The 22,596-nt window shown below is 41.3% G+C and overlaps 1 protein-coding gene across 3 annotated transcripts; it reads right to left on the reverse strand.

The window, feature by feature from the left end:
• Positions 1-4,519: 4,519 nt before the first annotated feature.
• Positions 4,520-10,121, reverse strand: LOC124883461 (ovostatin-like). 3 transcript variants are annotated; one of them, XR_007042210.1, is made up of 7 exons: positions 9,988-10,121; positions 8,856-8,908; positions 7,684-7,704; positions 7,299-7,464; positions 7,121-7,205; positions 6,912-7,027; positions 4,520-5,182 (listed from the first exon to the last, which is right to left on the reverse strand). XR_007042210.1 is itself a non-coding variant. In XM_047390559.1 (6 exons), exons 2-6 carry the CDS (start codon positions 8,886-8,888, stop codon positions 6,967-6,969), a joined length of 366 nt encoding a protein of 121 aa, XP_047246515.1. In that variant the 5' UTR covers positions 8,889-8,908; positions 9,988-10,121; the 3' UTR covers positions 6,469-6,966. The 3 variants fall into 3 exon arrangements, 1 of the variants encoding a protein (XP_047246515.1); XR_007042211.1 differs by lacking the exon at positions 8,856-8,908; XM_047390559.1 differs by lacking the exon at positions 4,520-5,182 and having other exon boundaries at positions 6,469-7,027.
• Positions 10,122-22,596: the final 12,475 nt, after the last annotated feature.

Below are 22,596 nucleotides of genomic sequence, written 5' to 3' on the forward strand. Positions count from 1 at the left end.
TTGTTGAACGGGTGTCCTTTTTTTTCCAACGAATGCTGCATGTAAAGTGCAGAGTTTTATCTCTGTATTTAAAGTAAACACTAAGGCACGCCCTATTGTTTTCATTGGGTTATTCAAGGTTTAACGATGCTTACAAACACACCCCCTCTATTTTTAATTGGTGCTGATGCCAAACAGTTTCCGATAATACCATATTTGTCTTGTTCTATTTATAACAAACACACCCCTGTGTTTTAATTGACTCATTTAAGGTATTGCCCCTAATGACGACAACCAATCAGCATCCACTGTTACGCCCCCCTTGGACACACCACCTGCTTGACCACGTGACCTCCTGCCCACGTGGCAACCACATGGCGCCCATATGCCCCCCACCGGAAATCCCGCCCTCACCGGAAGTCCCACCCACCTGTCAAAAAGTTTGATGAAAGGGTGTACTTAAATTCTCTCTTACAAAGTTTTGACACCCTATCTTTTCATTTATATACACAATTCAACAGACAGTTCAGACAGGGTGTATGTGTGTGAGACGGAAAGGAGGCTGGTTCACACAGAGATAACAATGATCTCACACACACAGGGAGGAAGGCATAGTGCAGGTGCCTTGCAACCCAAGGTTTTTACATGAGTGATAACAAGTTTTTGCACCCATCCAACAGTTACCTTTGCCTGACAATTTTGTTCGGGAGCTCCCTCCCTTAAACCACACATGTAATCGGTGACATCTCTAATAAACGGGTTACTCGGGCACACCCAATGGAGGTCCTTGGTTTTGGTGCACAGGTCTAAATTGGGAATCAAATAAAGCTTTGGGTCGGCCTCGTGGTAAGCCAAGAGTGATGGGGTTTTTAGTTGTACGTGTGTGTTTTCCTTCCAAAACCCGACATTTAACACGGTTTTAAGGCTGTATACGTTTGCTCTTTCGATGATAGGAAGATTGAGCATAAATCCTATCTCTAGGTTATCCGGATTGACGAAAATTGGGATTGCACTGCCTAAGCTATAAACTAGGTGTGTTTGTGGAGGTTGCAAGGTGTCTGTTGTGGTGGACTTTAGGATTTTCTCTACCAAATCCAGCGGAACTAGGTAAGTGGGTATCCGTCCTTCGGTTAGGCTGTCTACCGATGAACCAACTTCCCTAATCGGGTCCTGCATCAAATCTCTTAAACCTGTGTGTACATCAAATCATTCCTGACCACTTCTGTGAGGGTTTGCAGTGCATGCAGGGTATTGTTAATAAGAGTGGAGTGTAAGTTTACAGTAACCACAGTGCCCTGGAGCGTCTTGGTTTGTATGTCTAATAGTCTCTGTTGGAGGAGGAGTCTTTGTTGGATTTCTGGCATTTCGTCATCCAATTCTTGCACGTGTCTCTGAATAGTTTTCAGGCTAATGGAATTTGCTGCTGAAAGGCCAATGGAAAACAGAGATCCCAGTGCCACAGCTGAGGCTATCAATCCACCTAGGAATCTCTTTGGGCGTTTACTGCCGCTGAGGTCCTCTTCGGTGACCATGAATTTCTGCAGTTGTTTGAGGATATAGATTGTAGTCTGTTTGGCATGGTCTATGGTGTCGGGGGTTTGAGTCCCCTGAGGTCTTCCTTCAGTCATCAGAGATGTGTTTACGGTACACGTCCCACGGGTCTAGGCGCACGAAGACCATCTGCGTGTGGAGTCTACAGTGCGTAATAAGGAGCCCGGGGGTGTCTTGCAGGACTGTGCCGGTTGGTGGTCCTATCTGTATTACACCGGTTGGTAGAGCAAATGTGGAGCCAATAAGAATGCCAATCATCCAGATGACCTCCATCCTGCAACAGAGAAATCCTGATTATAGAAGGGAAAAATGTATGGGTGGAGTTGTTAGTGGTTAGTGCATGTTAGTGTGGAGTTTATTTACATGCACCTATCTGGCTGACCCTATGCACTACCCTTTCCTCCCTCAGTTCCGGAAGGGAGCCCTGTTTCTGTGGAGGAGAGTGTGTGGTAGGGTTTGATCTGGTTCGCGTGAACCCATTTGTACATCGGGGCCTGTTTGGATTTTGAGATTCTTATTCTGTAGGCCACTGGTGAGAGTTTACCTACAATTTCGAAGGGGCCTGCCCATTTTGGGAGAAATTTTCTGGAGCGTCCGGTTGGTAGGGCAAATCTGAAATAGAAGACTTTTTCACCCACTTCGTATTCACGGTGGCCTGCTTTCCGGTCATAATATGCTTTTGCGCCCTCTACGCTGGCTTCCAGGTTTGTTTGCGAATGTGGATCTGAGGTGCTCCTTCAAGTCTGCGACATATTGGTGTGCTGTGTAGGCAGTTGTCACACTCACATCTTCTGGATGGTACAATAGATGGAGTGGGAGAGTCATTTGCCTTCCAGTCATCATCTCAAAGGGTGTCACTCCTGTAGAGCGTTGAGGGGTGGACCAGATGGCCATCAGGACTAAAGGGAGTTTGATGTCACAGTCCTTTCAATTGCCGCTAACATACTTCTTTAGCATGGCCACTATGGTATGGTTCATCCGCTCCACCTGACCCGACGATTGAGGGTGGTAGGGAATGTGAAATTTTACTTCCACTCCCAGAATGTCAAACAGCGCTGTCATGACGCTTGAGGTGAAATGTGTCCCTCTGTCTGAGTTAATGGACAGGGGAAGGCCCCACCGGCTGAAAACATGGTTCAACAGAAGAACATCTGTGGTTACAGCTGTGTCGTTTGGTGCAGGTAAGCATTCAACCCACTTGGTGAAACTGCACGTCACTGTTAGGAGGTATTTGTTACCTCTGGCCGATTTGGGGACTGGTCCAACCCAGTCGATTTGCAGGTGGGACCACGGGAATGTGACCCCCCTTCGCTGAAGTGGGGCCCGACCGAGTGGTTGTGACGGTTGGCACTGACAGCAAGTCAAACATCCTTGGATGTAGATTTGGGTGTCGTGAGCCATCAAAGGCCAGTATCCCACCTGTTGTAGGGTGTGGAGTGTGGCTTTAAGACCCCTGGGACCCCCTACAGGAGAGTCATGAGCGTAGGCTAACATGACCCCCCTGTGGTCAGTTGGTACCACCCATCGGGGAGTCCCGCGCTCGTTGTGGGTGTAGACTAACAAACCTTTCTCCAGCTTCAGGTGGGACAGGTTACGTCGGAGGGTGCTCAGTTCTTTGGTCTCGCCCGTCGCCAATGGCGACATTTCCGTTGACCGACCACTGGCCACTAGCTCCCTGATGGTGTGGAGGTTTGGGTCTTGGTCCTGCATGGTTGCCAAGTCTGTGTCACTGGGTTTTCGTCCAAGGTGGAGTCTCCCTGGAGCTTTGGGGGTTTTCACGCCTCTCCTTCGTCTGTCGCCGAGTAACGGCACAGATGACATGGGTATGAGAGGTAGGAAGCTGTTCTTTTTGGAAACTCCATGGGGTTCCACTTTGTGCTTCATCATTTCCGTCCTTGTCTGGGCCCAACGTCCGTGAGTGACCTTTCACCTTTTTCCAGTACACTGCCATTTCCTGCTCTGTGGTGAGATGGTCACATGCCATGTCGGTGAAATGCGACATAATGGCTGGAACTATCTGTGAGCTGGACCCTCAGAGGCTGAAGATCTCAGCCAATTCTTACTGATGATCAGTCTCAAAAACTTCCAATATTTGGTCATGCCGAGGTTAAAAACCTCCCCATTCCTCAAGCCAGCTCTTCCGATGAACCTCTAAAGGTCGCCATGGTAAACTGGGGTTGCTGAGGAGTTGCTGGTAAACCTCTGCGATAATCTTAAACCTTTTTAAACTACTTGGTCCAGATATTGGCTGGATTCATCTGTCATGAAAGGTGAAGTTTGTTCTGGACCAAAGTGGAGACAGGGACTGGAGAGCAGCATGGTCAGTAACACACTTAGTGATGAAGAAAAAAAAACAAAAAAACAAACTTACTGACAGGAATGAGATGAACAGGATATGAAGGCAGAACACTGACATGGAACAGGCATAGAATGGGTGGGCAAACAGGTGAATCCAGGAAACAGGGCAAAGGCAACCAGACAGCTTAAATACAGGGAAGAAGTGAGGAGAAAGGCATGACAAGTAGGTGAGAGTAATCAGGTGGAAATGAGGAACAGCTGAGAGCAATGAAGGGAGAGGGCTCTGAGGGAGGAGAGAAAATCAGCAAGAGCAGACAGAGAAGACACAGAGAAGAAATCGAACAGAATAATAATACATTATAGATACAAAAATGAAATACAAACCCAATAAACAATGGATAAAATAAATGGCAACACTAAGAGAATATGAAAGAAGACTAAAAACTCTGTAACACTGTAGGATCGTGACAAAGGGACTGTACAGTAAAGGCAAATTTACCACAAAAGTATAACTCAGGTTAGCAGAAATGTGCAGCTGAGTGGGATAATTAAAAATGCACAAACTATGTTTATACAATACAGACCAAAAGTTTGGACACACCTTCTCATTCAAAGAGTTGTCTTTATTTTCATGACTATGAATATTGTAGCTTCACACTGAACGCATCAAAACTATGAATTAGCTGGAATTATATGTGGAATTATATACTGAACAAAAAAGTGTGAAACAACTAAAAATATGTCTTATATTCTAGATTCTTCAAAGTACACATAAAATGAAGACTGATAAACAATATTTCTGCATGCTACAATAATCTTTGGACATTTCATATTACATATTAAGAAGAACACATTCATATTACCTTGATATTTTGCTAATTGCTGTGAGATAGGATTTCAAACTCTGCCTGAGGCAGAACATTTAATAGACTGGAACTTTAAGTGAGATTTGTCTAAAAACAAGAGGAAACCAAACCAATCACCTGGATGCAGACATTAGGTTGCAGTCATGATGCAATTTGCAGACATAAATAAAATAATAGTAAATTGTAATGCAGTGCTATATATTATCTTTACATATAAAAATACTACTATGTGTTCAGTGACAGAAGTCTGTTGCAGTCAGTTGGAGCTTCTGTTGACAAACAGTTGGGGGAGGTGGACTATTCAAAGTTATACAAATTAGCAGCTTTTGTCACCGCCCTGCTTTCAGGGTGAGAAAACAACGAATCTTTCAGGACTGATTTCTCAGAAAAGTAGTCTGGTGAGGGCAGACATTCAGATGGTCATATCTTCTTCAATTCTTATTCGATTTCCCCTCCTGTTCCACTCCTGAGGCTCCATTGTCTTTATTCTTATATTTCAAAAAAGGAAAGTGATATAAAGTTGATTTTCCTAAATCTTAGTCAAATGGTAAAATCCTAAAACACATTTATTTATTTTAAGTATGACAAGAGCTTTTGAAACATTTTATTGAAATTGTTCCTTCTTTTATGAATCTGTTCTCTTCTATTGCCATCTTTTCAGCCCTTCATTCCACTTCTGAAGAAATTTAGTCTGCCAAAAATAATAAATGAAACATTTTTCAACACAGTCTTTTGTGCAGTTTTTACTTTAAACACTTTGAGAGGAAAAGGTGCATAGAGGCTCATCCCAGGCCATATCAGTAGTAATATTACAGTTATTAATAACTGTGTACATATGGTATGTATGTCTCACCTTCAGTAAAACTGTATCATTGTTAAATTAGTTTAGTTTATATAATATTTCATGTGTAATTCAGAAAAATAAAATAGTTAACTAATCAATGGTCCATCTGTGATTAATTGCTATGATTTATTTCTTAATTATACTGCACCCAGACCTGTATGTTTAGAATCAGCACATGAGATATGAAAGAAGAGGGAGGCTTACTTTTGAACTTTCTACTACGTCTTACTGGAACCAGGAGATATTTTCCTGGTTTACTGAGCAACACTTTTTTCTGTCTACATGTAGAACTAGACTATATGACTGGCTGCAATAATGAGATCAATGTGATGATCTAAATGACCTTTTAATGTGTTCAGCTACGTTAGGATTAAATGCTTTTATTTTGACTGAAGTAAAGAACCAGATATTTTCACTTTATGATGCAGATCCGGCTAGAAGCTCACAGAGAAGGTTGTTACTGTTTTCTATCACAGCCACATTTAACTTCACCTGTAGCTCAGGTGAAAGTCCCTCATCATGACCCTGAAGATGCTCATTAGAGTGAACCTCCACCTCATGTCTTGCTGGGTGAATCAGTGATTAGCTGTAACTTACAATCAGCTCATCCTGAGTCAGATTTTCAGGTTTTAATGCTATCTTCTCCTGGGTTATACCGCTCGGCGTCCACCTGTTCCTGAACACACACCCACCAGGCTTCCACTCTTCCGCGGTTGCTCTGAAAGGATCCCTGTTCGAGGCGCTCAGTGTAACTTTTCAGGTAATGAAGGAGGCAGGTCGACCTGGAGTTAACTGCTGTTCTGGACTTCTCCAGAATGGAGTCCGTCTCTGGCTCTGCGCGTAGTTGCGCATTCGTGGTGCTGCAAGTGCACAAATAACTATTTTTTGTCTTCTCCTTTTAACTCATTGTCAGGTTAGGTGGAGCGGGACTTGATTATATGGAACACAATTGAAAAAATCTGATTGTTTTTAAATAAAAATGTGAAGTCCAATACTATTTTGTGGCTGCATCTTTTTAATACTTCTAAATTTCTTCTATCAAGAAGTTCGGGGCTTTTCAGAAAACATGCGGGACTTCCGCCCAGGTCTAACTACACGCCTGGTTGAGAGTCTCCACCGCTATGAAACTTTAGCAAATGAACGAGAGAACACGGGCATACTTCTAACTTTCTTACCTCAGAAGACAATTTTGGCAATATAGTGTATTTTTAAATTTATTTTCTTTTATTGATGAATTGTAGCTCCCTTTCTTGCAGATTTCATGACGATTGTTATCATACTTTACCATCTGTAAAGCACTTTAAAATAAACTCTGACTTTAATCTCAAGTTTGAGTATGCTGTAAATAAACATAAACCTATAACCAGCCCTACCTTCTTTATCTGTACATCACAAGGAGTTATTTTCTCCTGATTCGCTTGATTGCTCTCATAAAGAGGCTGGCACACCTTCACTGTAACGCTTCCTGGCACAGGCTGTGTATGTGTACCTGGTTAAATTAGAACAGATCGGAGAGTCATCCACAAAGTGGATCTATATCAGAGTTCTATAAAACATTAGTGAGGGAACAATGCTTACTCACTTTGCACATATTTTAGCTTCCAATCCTTCCTGCCCAACACTGACTTCTTCTGTTACATTTATTATTTCATCAAATTTGGGCAAAACTGGAGAACGGGACATGTAACCAATCAGACTTGATCCAGACTTGATACAGATTTCATCAGGACATATTTTGTTTAATTGTAAAGAAAACATACGATACTTCTCCATTTTGAAGATGTGTTGTATTTTATCTTCACCCGCTAACACAGTGATTCTGTAGGATCCTTCACGGGCTTCTGAGTTTAAGGAGTGGGACAGCTGAAGTATTTTGCTGTTGGATGTTTCATTTAGCCACTGTCCAATCCTGTTATTGTTCGGATCCTGTTGAAGAAAATACATCAAAATAAAACTGAAACATACATTTAATAAGTTTAAAATCATATAAAATTGGAACATCGTGAATATTTCCAGTAATGGAAACCAAGAGCAGGCTAACACATGTTTACTGGCATTGTACAGAAAATGAAAAGCTGCCAAATACCAACCAGTAAACATAAAAGTTAGACAATTTGCAAGGTCAAGGCAATTGAATTTTCTTACCTCAAGTTTGATGATGTTATACTGTTGGATAAAAGGGAGAAATTAATTTTAAGTAAAAATGTTTTCACAGATTTATGGGGTCATTAAAAAATAAACAATAAAACAGGTTTTCAACAGATTTTAAAATCTGAATTTCCTGGATTGATCTGAGTATTTTTGTGAGATAATAATTGGATTCACTTCAGTTATTTATATATTTATGTAGCACCAATTCATGTCAAATGTCATCTTAAAGCACTTCACAAGTCAAACAGATTCAGTTTACATGGAGACACAGTGACAGGTTAAAATTATTTAGGTGTTTCATACAAAGGTTAAAAAAATGTTTATATCATTTATATACAGCTGAAAAAAAGTTAAAAAAGATTCATATTTCATAATTATGATTTTCTTCATGATTGTTTCATTTAAAATATTGTTAATGTAGTTCAAAAAGTAGAAATACTATGTACCCTATTTACAGTTCATTAAGGGTTCAATTATTCTCAGATCGATTGCTTTTGATGAACCTGTTTTCACGCCTGTGCAAAACAAGTTTTGGTGTTCTTTTGAACAAAGTGAGATGGAGTCAAGACGTTGGCTCCATCTTTGTCCTTCATTTAGCCCAAAAGGTACCACATACCTCTCCCAAACTATCAGAACGGTAGGTGCAACAACATATAAAATTAGATTATTCCCATTGTGAATTGTCTGGTTGTTGAATGTGCTATACAAATAAACTTGCCTTGCCTGAAAACTCTATTATACACATTCCAGTTTGATCCCAGTTATAATACATTGCAATCAAACAAAGTTTCTCAGGCCTATGGGTTAATCACTCTCCATCTAAGGAAGCCCAGCCATTAGCAATGAGTCATTGACTTTGCAGAAATGTCTCCTGCTGGCCAAGCCACAATTTATTTTTCATAATACTTCAACTTTTCAAGCTTACATGATTTAAGCTATGACATCATCAGAAATGAAATGTGAAAGTTAGAATATTAACAAATTATCTTAACAGGCCCTGTTTGTATAATTAATTGGACACTTTGGTAAAAGAAAACATGCACTTTGTTTACTGATGATATTCAGCTGTCAACCTTTTTTTTAGCTCCAACATCAGCACCGTCTTAAGTTATATTTTAAAATGTAAAACCCTCAGTGAGATCAGTTTTTGAAAAAAGAGGACTCACCAGTTGGCTGGCTGGTCTAAACTTTGTATCCATTGTGACCACCCTGAAATGTACTGAGAGAGTACACAAAGTTTTCACTTCTTAGCAACTGAATTTAAGTCATAAATCACCAGATGAAATAAATTCTCCCCAGCTACCTTTCTGTCCAGGGAGGTAGATTGGTTTGTCTGTTTGGATGAAGGTCATGGGATGGTAAGCTTTCATCATAATTTTCCTGACTTCTTTTGAGTAAAATGTCTTTCCTCGTACTTCCACCTCAAATGTCTTCACTTCTTTATTATAATTTTTCACTAAAGGAACCTAAAATATATTAATAATTATGATAAAATAATTATAAAATCTATTTTAGGGCTGCATAGTGGTGCAGTTGGTAGCACTGTTGCCTTGCAGCAAGAAGGTCCTGGGTTCAATTCCTGGCCAGGGGTCTTTCTGTATTGAGTTTGCATGTTCTCCCTGTGCATGTGTGGGTTCTCACCGGGTACTCTGGCTTCCTCCCACAGTCCAAAGACATGGCTGCTAGGCATTAATTGGTCACTCTAAATTGCCCTTAGGTGTATGAATGAGTGTGTGCATGGTTGTTTGTGTGTTGCTCTGCGATGGACTGGCGATCTGTCCAGGGTGTACCCTGCCTCTCACCCATAGACTGCTGGAGAAAGGCACCAGCTCCCCCGCGACCCACTATGGAATAAGTGGTAGAAAATGACTGATATTTATATTTAAGACCATTAAACTCACTGTGTAAAAATGTTTGCAGTTTCTACAAGTTAATGAAGTCACATTTCTAATATTGCATTCGAAAAATATTTTTAAATAGATTCAAAACTATCTTCAAAGTTAACCTGAAACTGAATGCATTCAAGAAACTCCTCCTTGGAGGTCTTTTCACGAAGGGTTGTATTCTTTTCTTCTGACCTCAAAGTGACAGTCATGGTCAGAGTCTCATTAGGCTCCATGAGACTTGCACAGAATTTGGTCTCAGCTCCAGCTTCAAGAACAGCAGACAAATTCATACATACAGCTGTAATCTCACTGGTCTGATCTCACATGGGGAAAACACAGCCCCGAATTAATTTGACTTATTCAAATGAATTCAGTTTATGGAAATATTTCCAGAACGTTTGTGTATACTTACGGTTCAGCTACTGCTGCGCCAATCCTGTATGAGAAAAGACACAGTGTCCATGTCCACATCTCATTCCTAAGGCGACCCATGACTCACTGGCATGATCTTCTGAGTAAGTATGAAATAGCTGCAGATAACAAGAACTCAACCCCAACTCACAACGCACAAACCTCCCATTCATCATGTTTCTTCTTTTTACATTCCAGCAAATAAATCATTTACAAATTTTTTTTTTGTTTACAAAAATATGTTTGCCTTGATACGCAAAGTAAATTTCAGATAACAGAGTTTCAACATAGTTTTGCCCCTGCAGCACACACCCACTCATCAGGTCTCTGATTTGATGTTAATCAACCAATCTCACAGTTGAGATACGAAGATTTACACAGTTAACCTAGTAATGTCCTTTAAACTGAGCTAAATTTAAAAGCCATTTCTTAATTGAAACTGAAGAAAAAACAAAGTTCATATGACCACAAATTTTATCGCCAGTAAATTTTATTCAATTTCCTGATTTTCCTGCTGGGAGGGAACAAAGATCAAGGCTGTGTTAGCTCTCTATATATCACCCATGAGATAGAAACCAGCTATCAAATGTTCATCCAGTGTCAACTTATTTTTGAGTTGTTGCCACATGATTTTATGCCTTGGTATGTATGTCGGTGTATTGAAAAACACATTATAAAAGCAACTAAAAAACAGAAAGTGATGATGTAGAATATTTGAAGGCAACTTGTTCTAGAGTTAAAAAAAAAAACCATGACTGAAAAAAGTTAATCTCCCTGGAGATTCAGCTTTGGGAAAAACCAGAAGCAGCTAAACAAAGGATCCCTAAATCAATGTAAAGGAACTAAATTGGTAAGATGTATGTACTCTTCTTCAAGTTAAAAGAAAGGCAGCAGCATTCTGAATAAGCTGGAAACATGAAAGTGAGGCCCAGCTGAACCCTGCTTAAAATGCATTGCTACAATCGGGATGGGTTGTAATAAAGACTATAATAAGGCTGTATTATTCTCTCCAGATCTTTCTAAAACAGAAGTTAAGTTTTGGTATCTGTGTAAACTGAAAGAGGCCTTTTCTACACAACATAACTGAACATACTGAACAAGCAGGATCGTAACTGCTCAAAAGACCAACAAAAAAAACCCGACTTTGACTGATTCTGATTCAACTTCTAAATAAGGCAATTAGTAGAGCTAACATTATGTGAGCATCCCTTTTTGTGGTATGACAAAAGGCTGAAACAACTACACAGAATGAAAAACATAAAAATAAACAAATGTAGATTGGCAAGACCAACATACCAAACACTGTGCATATTCTAATTGCTGAAGGCCTGAAACCAAACAATGAGAAAATCAAAGCCACGGTAGATTTGCCCGAGCTACTATAACAAACCTGGATCAATGAGATTGTTAGGCATGGTGCAGAACCTGCTGGTTATTCCAAATCTGATGGATGAGAGCAACACTCAGGAAACGTTTAGAGGCAGATGTTTATGACACTGACAAGCACAGGAGACTAGTGAACAATGCGCCTGGGCTCCAGTTGTATGATGTAAACACCAATGTAATATTGTCTGTAAATGCTATTTGTGGATGGCTGGAGACTTTGTCCCATAGTCTCTCACAGATCTGTAAAGCCACACAAGACGAAGGTTAATCACACTGTCTCCATTGTAAATAACTAAACATGGTTTTTGTTTTCCTCTTTACTTATTCCTGATGGCTTGTAACATGGTTTGTTTAAAATGTTCTTGTTTTATTAGCCTTCCATTTTATTGTCTTCATTAATGAGCCGTTTAAAATGTCCAAAATAATATTTATGTTCATAGATATAAAAATCTAATTCTCAAACAAAATACAATGATGACAAATACCATTTGTTTAATTTATTAGTAAAAGATGTAACAATGAACAGTAACATATTAACTTTTCTGAACAAGGTTCCCCTGGTTTAGTGAGCTTCGACCACCTGGTCAGCTGACAGATGTCGAAGCGAGCTGGCTGGACATTTCCAAACATGTCGGAGCACATCTTGATAAACCAAGCATATATTTCAAGTTTACACAGCTACATTCCCGCCAAAAAACTTCGTAAAAGTTATTTGTGTTTCACAGAAAGCATCATATATCCAACTTTATTTACAGCGTTTCTCTCTCATCCCCCATCCCCCTACTTCTGTTTCAAAAATGCGCTTCGACCCAAAGGCTTGTAGGGAGCACTTATTGATTTAATTTCATAACAAGATCTGCGGACATCTGCAGATGTTAAAGATTAGATTAGCTAAAAAAGTAAAAACAATTTTAAAAGAACACATTTCTGGACTCTATGGTTCCAGATGACAAGTCATAAACTTAAATAGTAGTGCCTTTAACTACTGAAGGCTCTTTGTGTTAGAAAAATATGTTTTAATTGCATTGATAACAATACAAGTCTGATTGTCATGTATTTGTGTGTAATAACAAGATTTTCTGTTTTTTTGACACTTAAATATAATGATTGGTTTTTTAAAATAGAGACAGACAGAAGAATAACAAAATTAGGACAGTCAGAACTTTGTCTCAGTGGGGAGAACGTTTTAAAGCAAAGTGCCACGCATTAAGGAAGAAAATGGGATTAATAAACAGAGAACTAGAAAGCTCAATAGATGGGTGGGTTTGAACTTTTGTTATTACACACTGGCATTGGACAGCTTTTGTCTACCGTTACGTCACTCCAGGGAACAGAAGAACAGATGTTCTGAGTCAGTGAATAAAGGCAACGGCACATCTGGGGAGTTGAGCTGTTTGATTTTGCTGTAAAAAAAAACCTTCACAAATCACATGGTTCAACAGCTAAAAGTGTCCATCTTTTAAAAAAAAGAATATCCTCACGCAACTCATGAGGAAAGACTTGCTTCACTGAAGCTGTCGATATATGGTAAATGGACCAAACTTATATAACACTTTTCCAGTTGTCCGACTACTCAAAGCGCTTTACACCAAAGCCACATTCACCCAATCGCACTCACAGAGGCGCACGCAATCTGTATGATCGGAAGGCAACTTGAGTTTATGTGCCTTGCCCATGTGGCAGGAAGAAGCTGGAATCAAACCCACAAGGGGGCAAGCTGTATACTATGAAAGTGAGCTTGCGTATGTTGTGCATGAATGTGAACATGTATATACTTATGCAGGTGTCAATAAGTACATTGTATGGTGTGTATGGTAGTTGACGTGTAAGAATATTGTGTGTGTGTGACTTGAGTGACTCTGGTTAGAGAGTTTGCTAGCATGAGCTCATCTTGGTTTCGCAAGGCCTCGTCTGTCTGAAGAGCCATCAGCCATGGACCTATTTAAAAGGAGACATTAGAAGTCATTTAAACTATCTGCATGCGTTCCCCATGCTTACAAATAGTTCACAGCTGCAGTGAAGTAGGAATAGGATGCTTTGAGGAAGGTCTTTTGTCATCGTTCCATTTTCCTCAAGCTCCCTGAAACCGCTGTCTGCAGTCCCTATGGTACTTTAATCTCAGACTACACTGTTTGCCCAACCATAAAATATAAAATGCTAGACTCCCATTAAAAAGGTTCAAACAGATTTAATGCTTGAAGGCAGAAAAATAGTACAATACGGTTTCTGAACGTTCAATTCCTCCTCTAGCAGATGAAGAAAGCTGAAGAACCCTGAACAAAGGAAAAATCTCAGTTTTTATATATCTATGCTCCACTTGTTACAAAAAGTGTTACAACTTGTTACAACCTATCCTTTTTTTTTTTTTGTGGCACTCGAGGCCTTTATTTTTCATTTTCTTGATAGTAGGTAGACAGGAAAGAGGTCAATGAGAGGGGGAGACATTCGGCAAAGGTCGCCGAGGCCGGGACTCAGACCTGGGACAGTTGCACCAAGGACTATAGCCTGTGCACATGGTCGTGCGTTTAACCCCTACACCTCCAGCGCTGCGCCGAGCACAACCTATCTTGTTATAAGTAAGGTTTATGTGTCGCCTGAAGCAGCTTTAACTGGTTTGAGCAGTGTGGTCAGTGGGTGTGAGGAAGCCTAATCCTGTGAGTCTGCAGCAGCATGGAAAAACAAGAGACATTAAAGACGGTTACATATCTTTCTTCCTGTGTTTCTAATAAGGGGACATAAGTAACTTTAAAACAACTCTAACAACCTTCTGGAGTCCTCTAGCCAGAAGTGGAATGAAGTTGTCGTCACGTCTTGCTGTGACATTTGCCTCAAGGTTTCACTAAATTCCTATTGACTTGACACCACAGCAGTTCTGGCCTTCAAGCATTTTTATTGTGTCACCAAATATGGTTAGGTTTCCACGGGGAAAGGCCAACCACATTCAGTCAGTGGATCTTCAAACATTCTTTGCAGGACCACAGGGCAGAGAGAAAAAAAGATTTTAGTGGCGCATGCATTTTCAACACTCTTTCCAGAGCAGGGAGCATGGACAGTCAGCGGACATGGCTGTGTCCTAGGATGATATGGTACTCCTGGCCAAACAAACTCACTAAAGCTTTTTAGTCTTTCTACTCTTACAGTAAAAATAACAACATATCCAAAGATTTTTGTAGCAAGCTTCTCAACATCAATGGCAATGATAACGTGCAAATTCTTGGAGAGAATTTAGTTATAAATGCTTGATTGGATTTTTTATTACTCCAAAACAGAACATTCCCTGTGTTGGGGAGAAGACCAAGTGCTGGAGATGTGGAAGTGAAGAGGTCAATCAATGGCATGTATTCTGGGATTGTTCGGTCATAAGTCGGTAGTGGATAGAGCTTTATAAACGTATAGAAAGCCTTTTTAACAAGAAAATACCTTTTAAATTGACTAACTTTATCCTGGGTAACAGCATTTCTGCCTGACAACACAAAATACTTGTACCAGACTCTGGCTCACCCCGTACTCCCCTACTTTGGAAAAATGGACTAAACGTGTCAACGAAACTAGGTGTTTCAGTTTTATTGTCCAACCCCTGTAAATCTAATGCAACATACAGGAGTAATACACTGAATATTAATATTAGTTATTTCATTGGTAGTATCTATTAACCAGTTGTTTGTCTGCCCTCAAACCAAGGATGTATTAGCAGTGGCTCTTTGTTTTTCTTTTTTGTTTTTAGAAATTCAGCCCCTGTTCCTGTTCTGTGTTTTATGTCTGTTTTACTTTTTTTCTTTTTCTGTTTTCACAAAAAGTTTGTTTTCATGTGCTAAGAACAAAGGTGATGCCATAGTTAGGAACATTTTTGCACCACTATGTTAACACAGGGCCTTGACCAGGTTTAATATGTGTCCCTGTCTACAGATTCATCCAATCATGGACATGTGAAGCTGCTGCCAGTGATGGTCCGACATTGTCAAATATATGATGGCAGCATTTCTGCCATCATAGACAAATGTACCCGAGAAAAATAATTGTGGTATTCTCTGCCGAAAACACTAACACCAAATTTGGAGGACTGAATAGGGCGGGGAGGGTCCATGTTCACACCACATCACAAGCATTTCTTCCGTTGGTAGTAAGCAGCTCGCGCTCTGTTCTTCTTTTCTCCTAGCTTGTTGTCTTGTTTGTCTTCTTTTTAAAAGTTGGTTCTTCTACTTCTATTCTGTAACTATAGAGCAGCGCAACCAGCTACTGTAATCGCTGTTGTTGTGCAAAACATCACACTTTCCACCCAGCTACTGTAATAACAGTCTACATGCAACAATTGTTTTCTCATTCATAAAACGCTAAATCAGGGACATTTCCGTGGACAGGCTGTCCAAATGGGGACTGTCTGGCTAAAGTTTGTATTGGGTAAAGTAAATCAAGATAACACCAAGGAAGTGCATGGAATTGACTTGTGTAATGTTCATCTGCCTGTGTATTTAATTTATTAATTAGCACACTTTTTTTCAATTCTTTTATTTTTGAAACATTGAAGTCATTACAAAAGAATAATTGTCATCATCTTATGGTCACAGTTCCCGCCTGTGACCAATTTCCAATTCCTCCACTGTCAACACTTTTTGTGAAAACAGGAAAAGAAAAAAAGGAAAAAATACATAAAACATAGAACAGGAACCGGAATGCATTACTAAAAAAACAAAACAAAGAGCCATTGGTAATACATACTTGGTTTGAGGGCAGACAAACAACTTGTTAATAGATACTACTGGTGAAAATAACTAATATTAATATTACTCCTGTATGTTGCATTAGATTTACATAGGATACCCATTGGGACCATAGGGTTGTGAACTTGAAAGTAAAAAAGTTAACCTTTCCATCTAATAAATTTCGTTGACACATTTAGTCTATTTTTCCAAAGTAGGGAAGTACGGGGTGAGCCAGAGTCTGGTACAAGTATCTTGTGTTGTCAGGCAGAAATTCTGTGTTACCTAGGATAAGGTTAGTGAATTTAAAAAGTATTTTCTTGTTAAAAATGCTTTCTATACGTTTATAAAGCTCTATCCAATATCGACTAATGACCGAACAATCCCAGAATACATGCCAGTGATTGGCCTCTTCACTTCCACATCTCCAGCACTTGGTCTTCTCCCCAACACGGGGAATGTTCTGTTTTGGAGTAATAAAAAATCTAATCAAGCATTTATAACTAAATTCTCTCCAGGAATTTGCACGTTTCCACTGTGATGTACAGCAATTACTTCATTCTTCATCCATTAGTTTTGCATTACTTTCCTTTTCCCATTTTGTTTCACATATAGTGAAAAATCCCTTATATAGTTGTGGTGCAATACCGTTTTTAGATTTTGCTTGATATGCCATTAACATTTCGCTAAGCATTGGTTCTCGCTCATCTGGAGGTCTGACAGTTTCCTGAGTGAGATAATGAATATTTGGAAATTTTTTATTTCACCTTTATCCATTAATGAGAAATGTTGTTATACCTTTGGACACCCATTTATGGAATCTTGCATTTGTTTGGTTGGGCTTAAAATCAGTCATAGGCGCACCATCACATATACCTAAAGCTTTCATGTAGTTTGTGTTCTTGTTTGGCTTCTGTCCAGATTTTTAAGTGTGATTTTTATCCAGGGATTTTCAACCTTGTGCTGGATCTGTTCCAAATCTTTATTCTCAAGAACTGCTTGTAAAAGGGATCTAGTGTAAGTTAATGTCTTTCCACTGAGCATGGTAATTTGTATTACAAAGAATTATCAGGGGTTTGATTTGTGCAGAATGAAAATAGTTATTTAAGTGCAGGTCCATCATATCTAATGATTTATGACCATTGACCACACAAAAGTTCCAACTCTGTTGCAGACTACACTGGGTGTTGTAACAAGGGTCAAACAAACTTCTCTGCCTCCTATGACTGGATGCTGTCTCACTGTACACAGACCTTTGCACTCTATCCCAGAAAGTGCTTTGCATAATGTTTTCTGCAAAAAGAAATGCCTCTACATTTTCATCAATGTCCTTCACTTCTGATTCTGACCTGCAATGTTGTTGAATGTTTTAATATGTTGTTACAGTAACAGTCATGCTTTACTAAAATACACTGTATGCAAGGGCACTTTTTTTATCATGCAGGGCGTTATTACTTCACAAATGTTTTGTTGCAGGAGAGAAACATTTAATCAGTTTCTCGTAATGTGGTCAGGACTTGTTTGCGTAACAAACTCCAACATCACTGATTAAAGGGCAATATTGCAGAACTTGGCTAACTGTAAGCTCAATACTTTCACTTAAAATACAAAAAAATAGGTTATATTAATTACCAGAAAGAGTGCAGATTGGTAAAAGCAGGATCTACTAAGACAATACAAAAGGAAATTAAAAATACGTTGGAACATAAATAAAATCAGAGCAGTGTGTACCTGCTTGAAAACCTTCACTGTGATCTTGTTATATCCAAAGCTGTCCGAAATCTAAATGCTGACACATTAAGAGTTCCTTTCACTAGAATAAAGGAGCCGAGCCCAACCTCTAAAAAACAGGCCCACATTATATTCCCCCCTCCACATGGCAACAGCCAAATCTAGACTCATCCCTTGGCTTGCCAAATATAGAGAAATAACTACACAGAACAAGCCTCCAGTCCTCTATAGTCAAATGGTGCCATACTTTATACCATTGCATCTGATACTTTCTGTTAAATTTGGTAATGTAAAGCTTGGATTCAGCTAATTGGCCATCAAAACCCATTCCATGAATCTATCTATGCACTGTTCTTGAACTATTCTGAAGGCCACATGAACTTTGGAGGTCTGTAACTATTGACTCAGCAGTGTTGTGACCTCTGTAAAATATGCGCCTCAGCATCTGCTTAACCCACTCTGTGATGTCACATGGTCTACCACTTTGTGGCTCAGTTGTTGTTGTTCCCAATCACTCACACTTTGTTATAATACCAGTAACAGATGATTATGGCATATCTAATGAGGAAATTTCCTGACTGGACTTATTGCAAAGGAATCGATCATGGTTTCATAGCTGTTTGTAGAAGAAGTCTGCATGCAATGTGACAGTGACAGTTAAGCAATGTGATCTAAGTCCGCACAGAAAATTTGTGGGAAGAGCTAAGAAGGTGTGTGTGATCAAGGCAACCTACAAACCCGACTCAATTACAGTTAAACCTAAAATTACTCATACTGGCAGATATAGGTTTAAAATAATTTTTGAATTTCATGACTTTCTGTAAGTAAAACTCAAGGTTTGGAGTCCTAGCTGGGCCTAGTTGAGGCAGGACCTAATAACAGACAGGAACGCGGGAGGATCATGGTGACAAGACGATTTCTTGAAAAGAAAATGTAGACACACTGTTAAGGCACAAGGAGAACTGGACATGGAATCAGGATTACCTTAATGGACAAAGCCAGCAGAGAACAATAAAAACCAGTCAGTCAGTCAGTCAGTGATATTCTATACCGCTTCTTCTATAGTGGGTCGTGGGGAAGCTGGTGCCCATCTCCAGCAGTCTATGGGCGGAAGCCGGGTTACACCCTGGACAGATCGCCAGTCCATTGCAGGGCACAATAAAAACCAAGAAGCTTAAATACGAAGGAGGGTTGGAGAGGGACATTAAGGCCAAGTGAGTTTAATCAAAGGGATGCTGAACAGCTGGGAGAATACAGAGCAGAAAGACAAAGGGAAGGAGACTAATTAACACAGAGAGAGCTAAATACAACTAACATAAGAGTCTAAACCAAAATGTACAGGGAACCAACCACAAGAAATAAGTAAGTTATTCAACATAGATAAATGAACTGATTTGGTAAGACCTTACCCACATAGTAAAATAGATCTGGCCTAGTTCTGGCCTATACACTAGACCAACATACCCCTATAAATGTCATCCCTTTTGTGGCCCAGATCAGGGTTTCCAGTAATGGCCCACACAATGACCATTACAACGGCAGCTGAAAACATGGTGGTGGCCCTGTACTGACCCAGAACAGTTTCAGTACCTATGCCAAATGCCAGCCTAATATACAGTATCTCACAGAAGTGAATACACCCATCACATTGTTGTGAATATTTTATTATATCTTTCATGGGACAACATGGTTTTGTTTTCTTTTTGAGTTTCCTGTTTTATTTTTTGCCCTAGTTTTCTTGTCGTTTCAGCCTCTTCCACGCCCTAATCTTATCCATATGTGTTTCGTTGTCTTTCTCTCTTTGTCAATTTACACCTTAGCCTTTGCAGCTTTCCCCTTTCCAGTTCATCTTTGTCCCTTGTGACAAGCAGTCATTCAATCGTTTTCTACCGCTTCTTCCATAGTGGTCGTGGGGCAGCTGGTACCTATCTCCAGCAGTCTATGAGTGGGAGGCAGGGTACACCCTGGACAGGTCGCCAATCTATCACAGGGCAACACAGACACACACAGGACAAACAACCTTGCGCACACTCAGTGACACCTAAGAGCAACTTAGATAGACCAATTAACCTAACAGTTATGTTTTTGGACTGTGAGAGGAAGCCGGAGTACCCAGAGAGAACCCACGCATGCATGGGGAGAACATGCGAACTCCATGCAGAAAGACCCCCGACCAGGACTTGAACCCAGGACCTTCTTGCTGCAAGGCAACAATACTATAGCCATTATCCTAACTGTGTCTTTCTGGGATTTTGTCTCAGTTTGTATTTAGGACTTTAGGACACCTCTGCTTGTAATGGATTTTTGTGTACCGACCTAGGCCTGTATTAAAGGATTACTGATTTTATGCCACTGTTTTAGGTCTTGCTTTTGAGTCCTCTATTCCTGTGCCTTACAACATTCACTGTGTGACACTGGACAGACATAACCTAATTCACATTATTTTGACCTGCAAAACAACTTGCGCTACTAGAATTGTAGTGCTCAAGGGGGCAGCTTGTTGGAGTGACTAAATTTATGCAGTTGTGTTGGGTTTTGCGTTTGAATCCTCTATTCCTGTGACTTGCGACAGTACAAACTGGCCAAAAATGGACTCAGAAGGTCATTTGAGTGGAGTTCGCCCGCAACACACTACCTTGTTTATCCACTGCTCTTTCTCTGTTCCACTGTATCCACGGCTATCAGGCTGTGTTTCCAGCCCTTGAGAAGGAGATTTGTGCACCATCTGCCTTTGGCCTTATCTGTCGCTACCGCAAAACTTGGATCAAAGCACGTCACAACCTTCAAACACAGACTTTGACTTGCAAGACAGCTGCAGGTTGACATAGGGTTCCAGCACATCAAGTTGGACAGAGAGCATGGCTATGTACCCAGGATCTTCCACTGTGGACTGACTCATGTAAGTCCTCTCCAAAGTTTATTGGACCATCCCCTGTATTAAAAGTTGTTAATCCTGTGGCTCTGAATCTCCCCAGGACCAAGGGTGGAAGACTGCAGGGTCAAGGTTGACAGTTCCTTGTCAACTGGAAGGGATTTTGACCTGAGGAAAGATCATGGATGTTGAAGGACAATCAAACACAATGTGCAGTGTTTTCTTGCGGGGGTAGACACCACACCTTTCCTTCTTCGTGTTCCTTCTGATCTTGTGATACAACGTCTAAATGGCCTTCAACACCAACATTATGCATAGATTCTTTGTATCCTTTAAAGAATAACTGAAACTTCTGAAACCGTTTTAGCAGATATTGCGTCTACTGCACATGATTTCATTAGTTCCGTTTTTGCGAGTGTTGGAGAAAACCTCTCGCCTCTCGCTGACAGAGCCTTTACTCTGGAAGGAAGACAGATTGTTAGCAAAAGAATCAATGGAGAGTAAAATATATTCAACTAAACTGTATTGCATCAGAACAAAAGTGTATTAATAGATTGTAGCCATACTGTCACGGTTCTGTCACAGTTTACTTGGAAATGGACCTCAGAATGCAGACGAGCAGGCAGCGTGATGGTAAGTGAAAAAAGGTTTTAATAACAAAAACTCACACTCAGCAGGAGTCAGGAACAAAACAAACGGGCAGGCAAGACAGGCATGGCAAGATCAAAAAGACAAGACTTGGTTTGAAAACAAAAACAACCCGACCAGGGCGGGCGGTAGGGGTCTCGGTAGGAGGGCCAAAAACAAAAACAGAGTTCAGGCGGGCGACCGGGAGGTCGTCACGAGCAGGCACAGAGTTCAAGCGGGTGACCAGGAGGTCGTTCCAAGCAGGCACAGAGTTCAGGCGGGCGACCAGGAGGTCGTCCTGAGCAGGCACAGAGTTCAGGCGGGCGACCAGCCCTGCACCAAAGACGTGGAGGCCGACTGAGCAGAGTAGAGGACTTCCCAGACACTCTGTGGAACTCCAGAGGCGTGGAGCCTGGCGCACCCTCAGAGGCTGAAGCAGAGCCTGGCGAACCCTCAGAGGCTGAAGCAGAGCCTGGCAAACCCTCAGAGGCTGAAGCAGAGCCTGGCGAACCCTCAGAGGCTGAAGCAGAGCCTCGCGAACCCTCAGAGGCTGAAGCAGAGCCTGGCGGACCCTCAGCTCTGGGTTCAAAAGCCAGAACGAGGACAAAACGTTCCTTAAACTCCTGCAGACTAGGAACAGGAGCTGAGGCGTCGACGGGATCCTCCATGATGTGAGCAGGAGCTGAGGCGTCGACCGGACCCTCAGTGACGTGTGCAAGAGCTGAGGCGTCGGCCGGACCCTCAGTGACGTGAGCAGGAGCTGAGGCGTTGGCCGGACCCTTAGTGACGTGAGCAGGAGCTGAGGCGTCGGCGGGACCCTCAGTGATGTGAGCAGGAGCTGAGGCGTCGGCCGGACCCTCAGTGACGTGAGCAGGAGCTGAGGTGTCGGCCGGACCCTCAGTGATGTGAGCAGGAGCTGAGGCGTCGGCCGGACCCTCAGTGACGTGAGCAGGAGCTGAAGTGTCGGCTGGACCCTCATTGACATGAGCAGGGGCTAAGGCGTCACCGAGACCCTCAGTGGCATGAGCAGAGGCGTCGCCGGGGCCCCCGATGACTTGAGCCTGGGCGTCCCTCTTACGACGTCTTCTGCGCCGTGTGGAGGGGGTTGAGGCTGACTTAGAGTCAGGCTGTGGTGTGTCTGGACTGGAGTCAGGCTGAGGCTGTGGTGTGTCTGGCCTGGAGTCAGGCTGAGGCTGTGGTGTGTCTGGCCTGGAGTCAGGCTGAGGCTGTGGTGTGTCTGGCTGTGGACCTGACGTGAGCTGCTCTGCAGCAGCAACAGCTCCCTGGAGTCCTGACG

This window comes from Girardinichthys multiradiatus, chromosome 18, assembly GCF_021462225.1.
Source record: "Girardinichthys multiradiatus isolate DD_20200921_A chromosome 18, DD_fGirMul_XY1, whole genome shotgun sequence".
NCBI lineage: Eukaryota > Metazoa > Chordata > Actinopteri > Cyprinodontiformes > Goodeidae > Girardinichthys > Girardinichthys multiradiatus.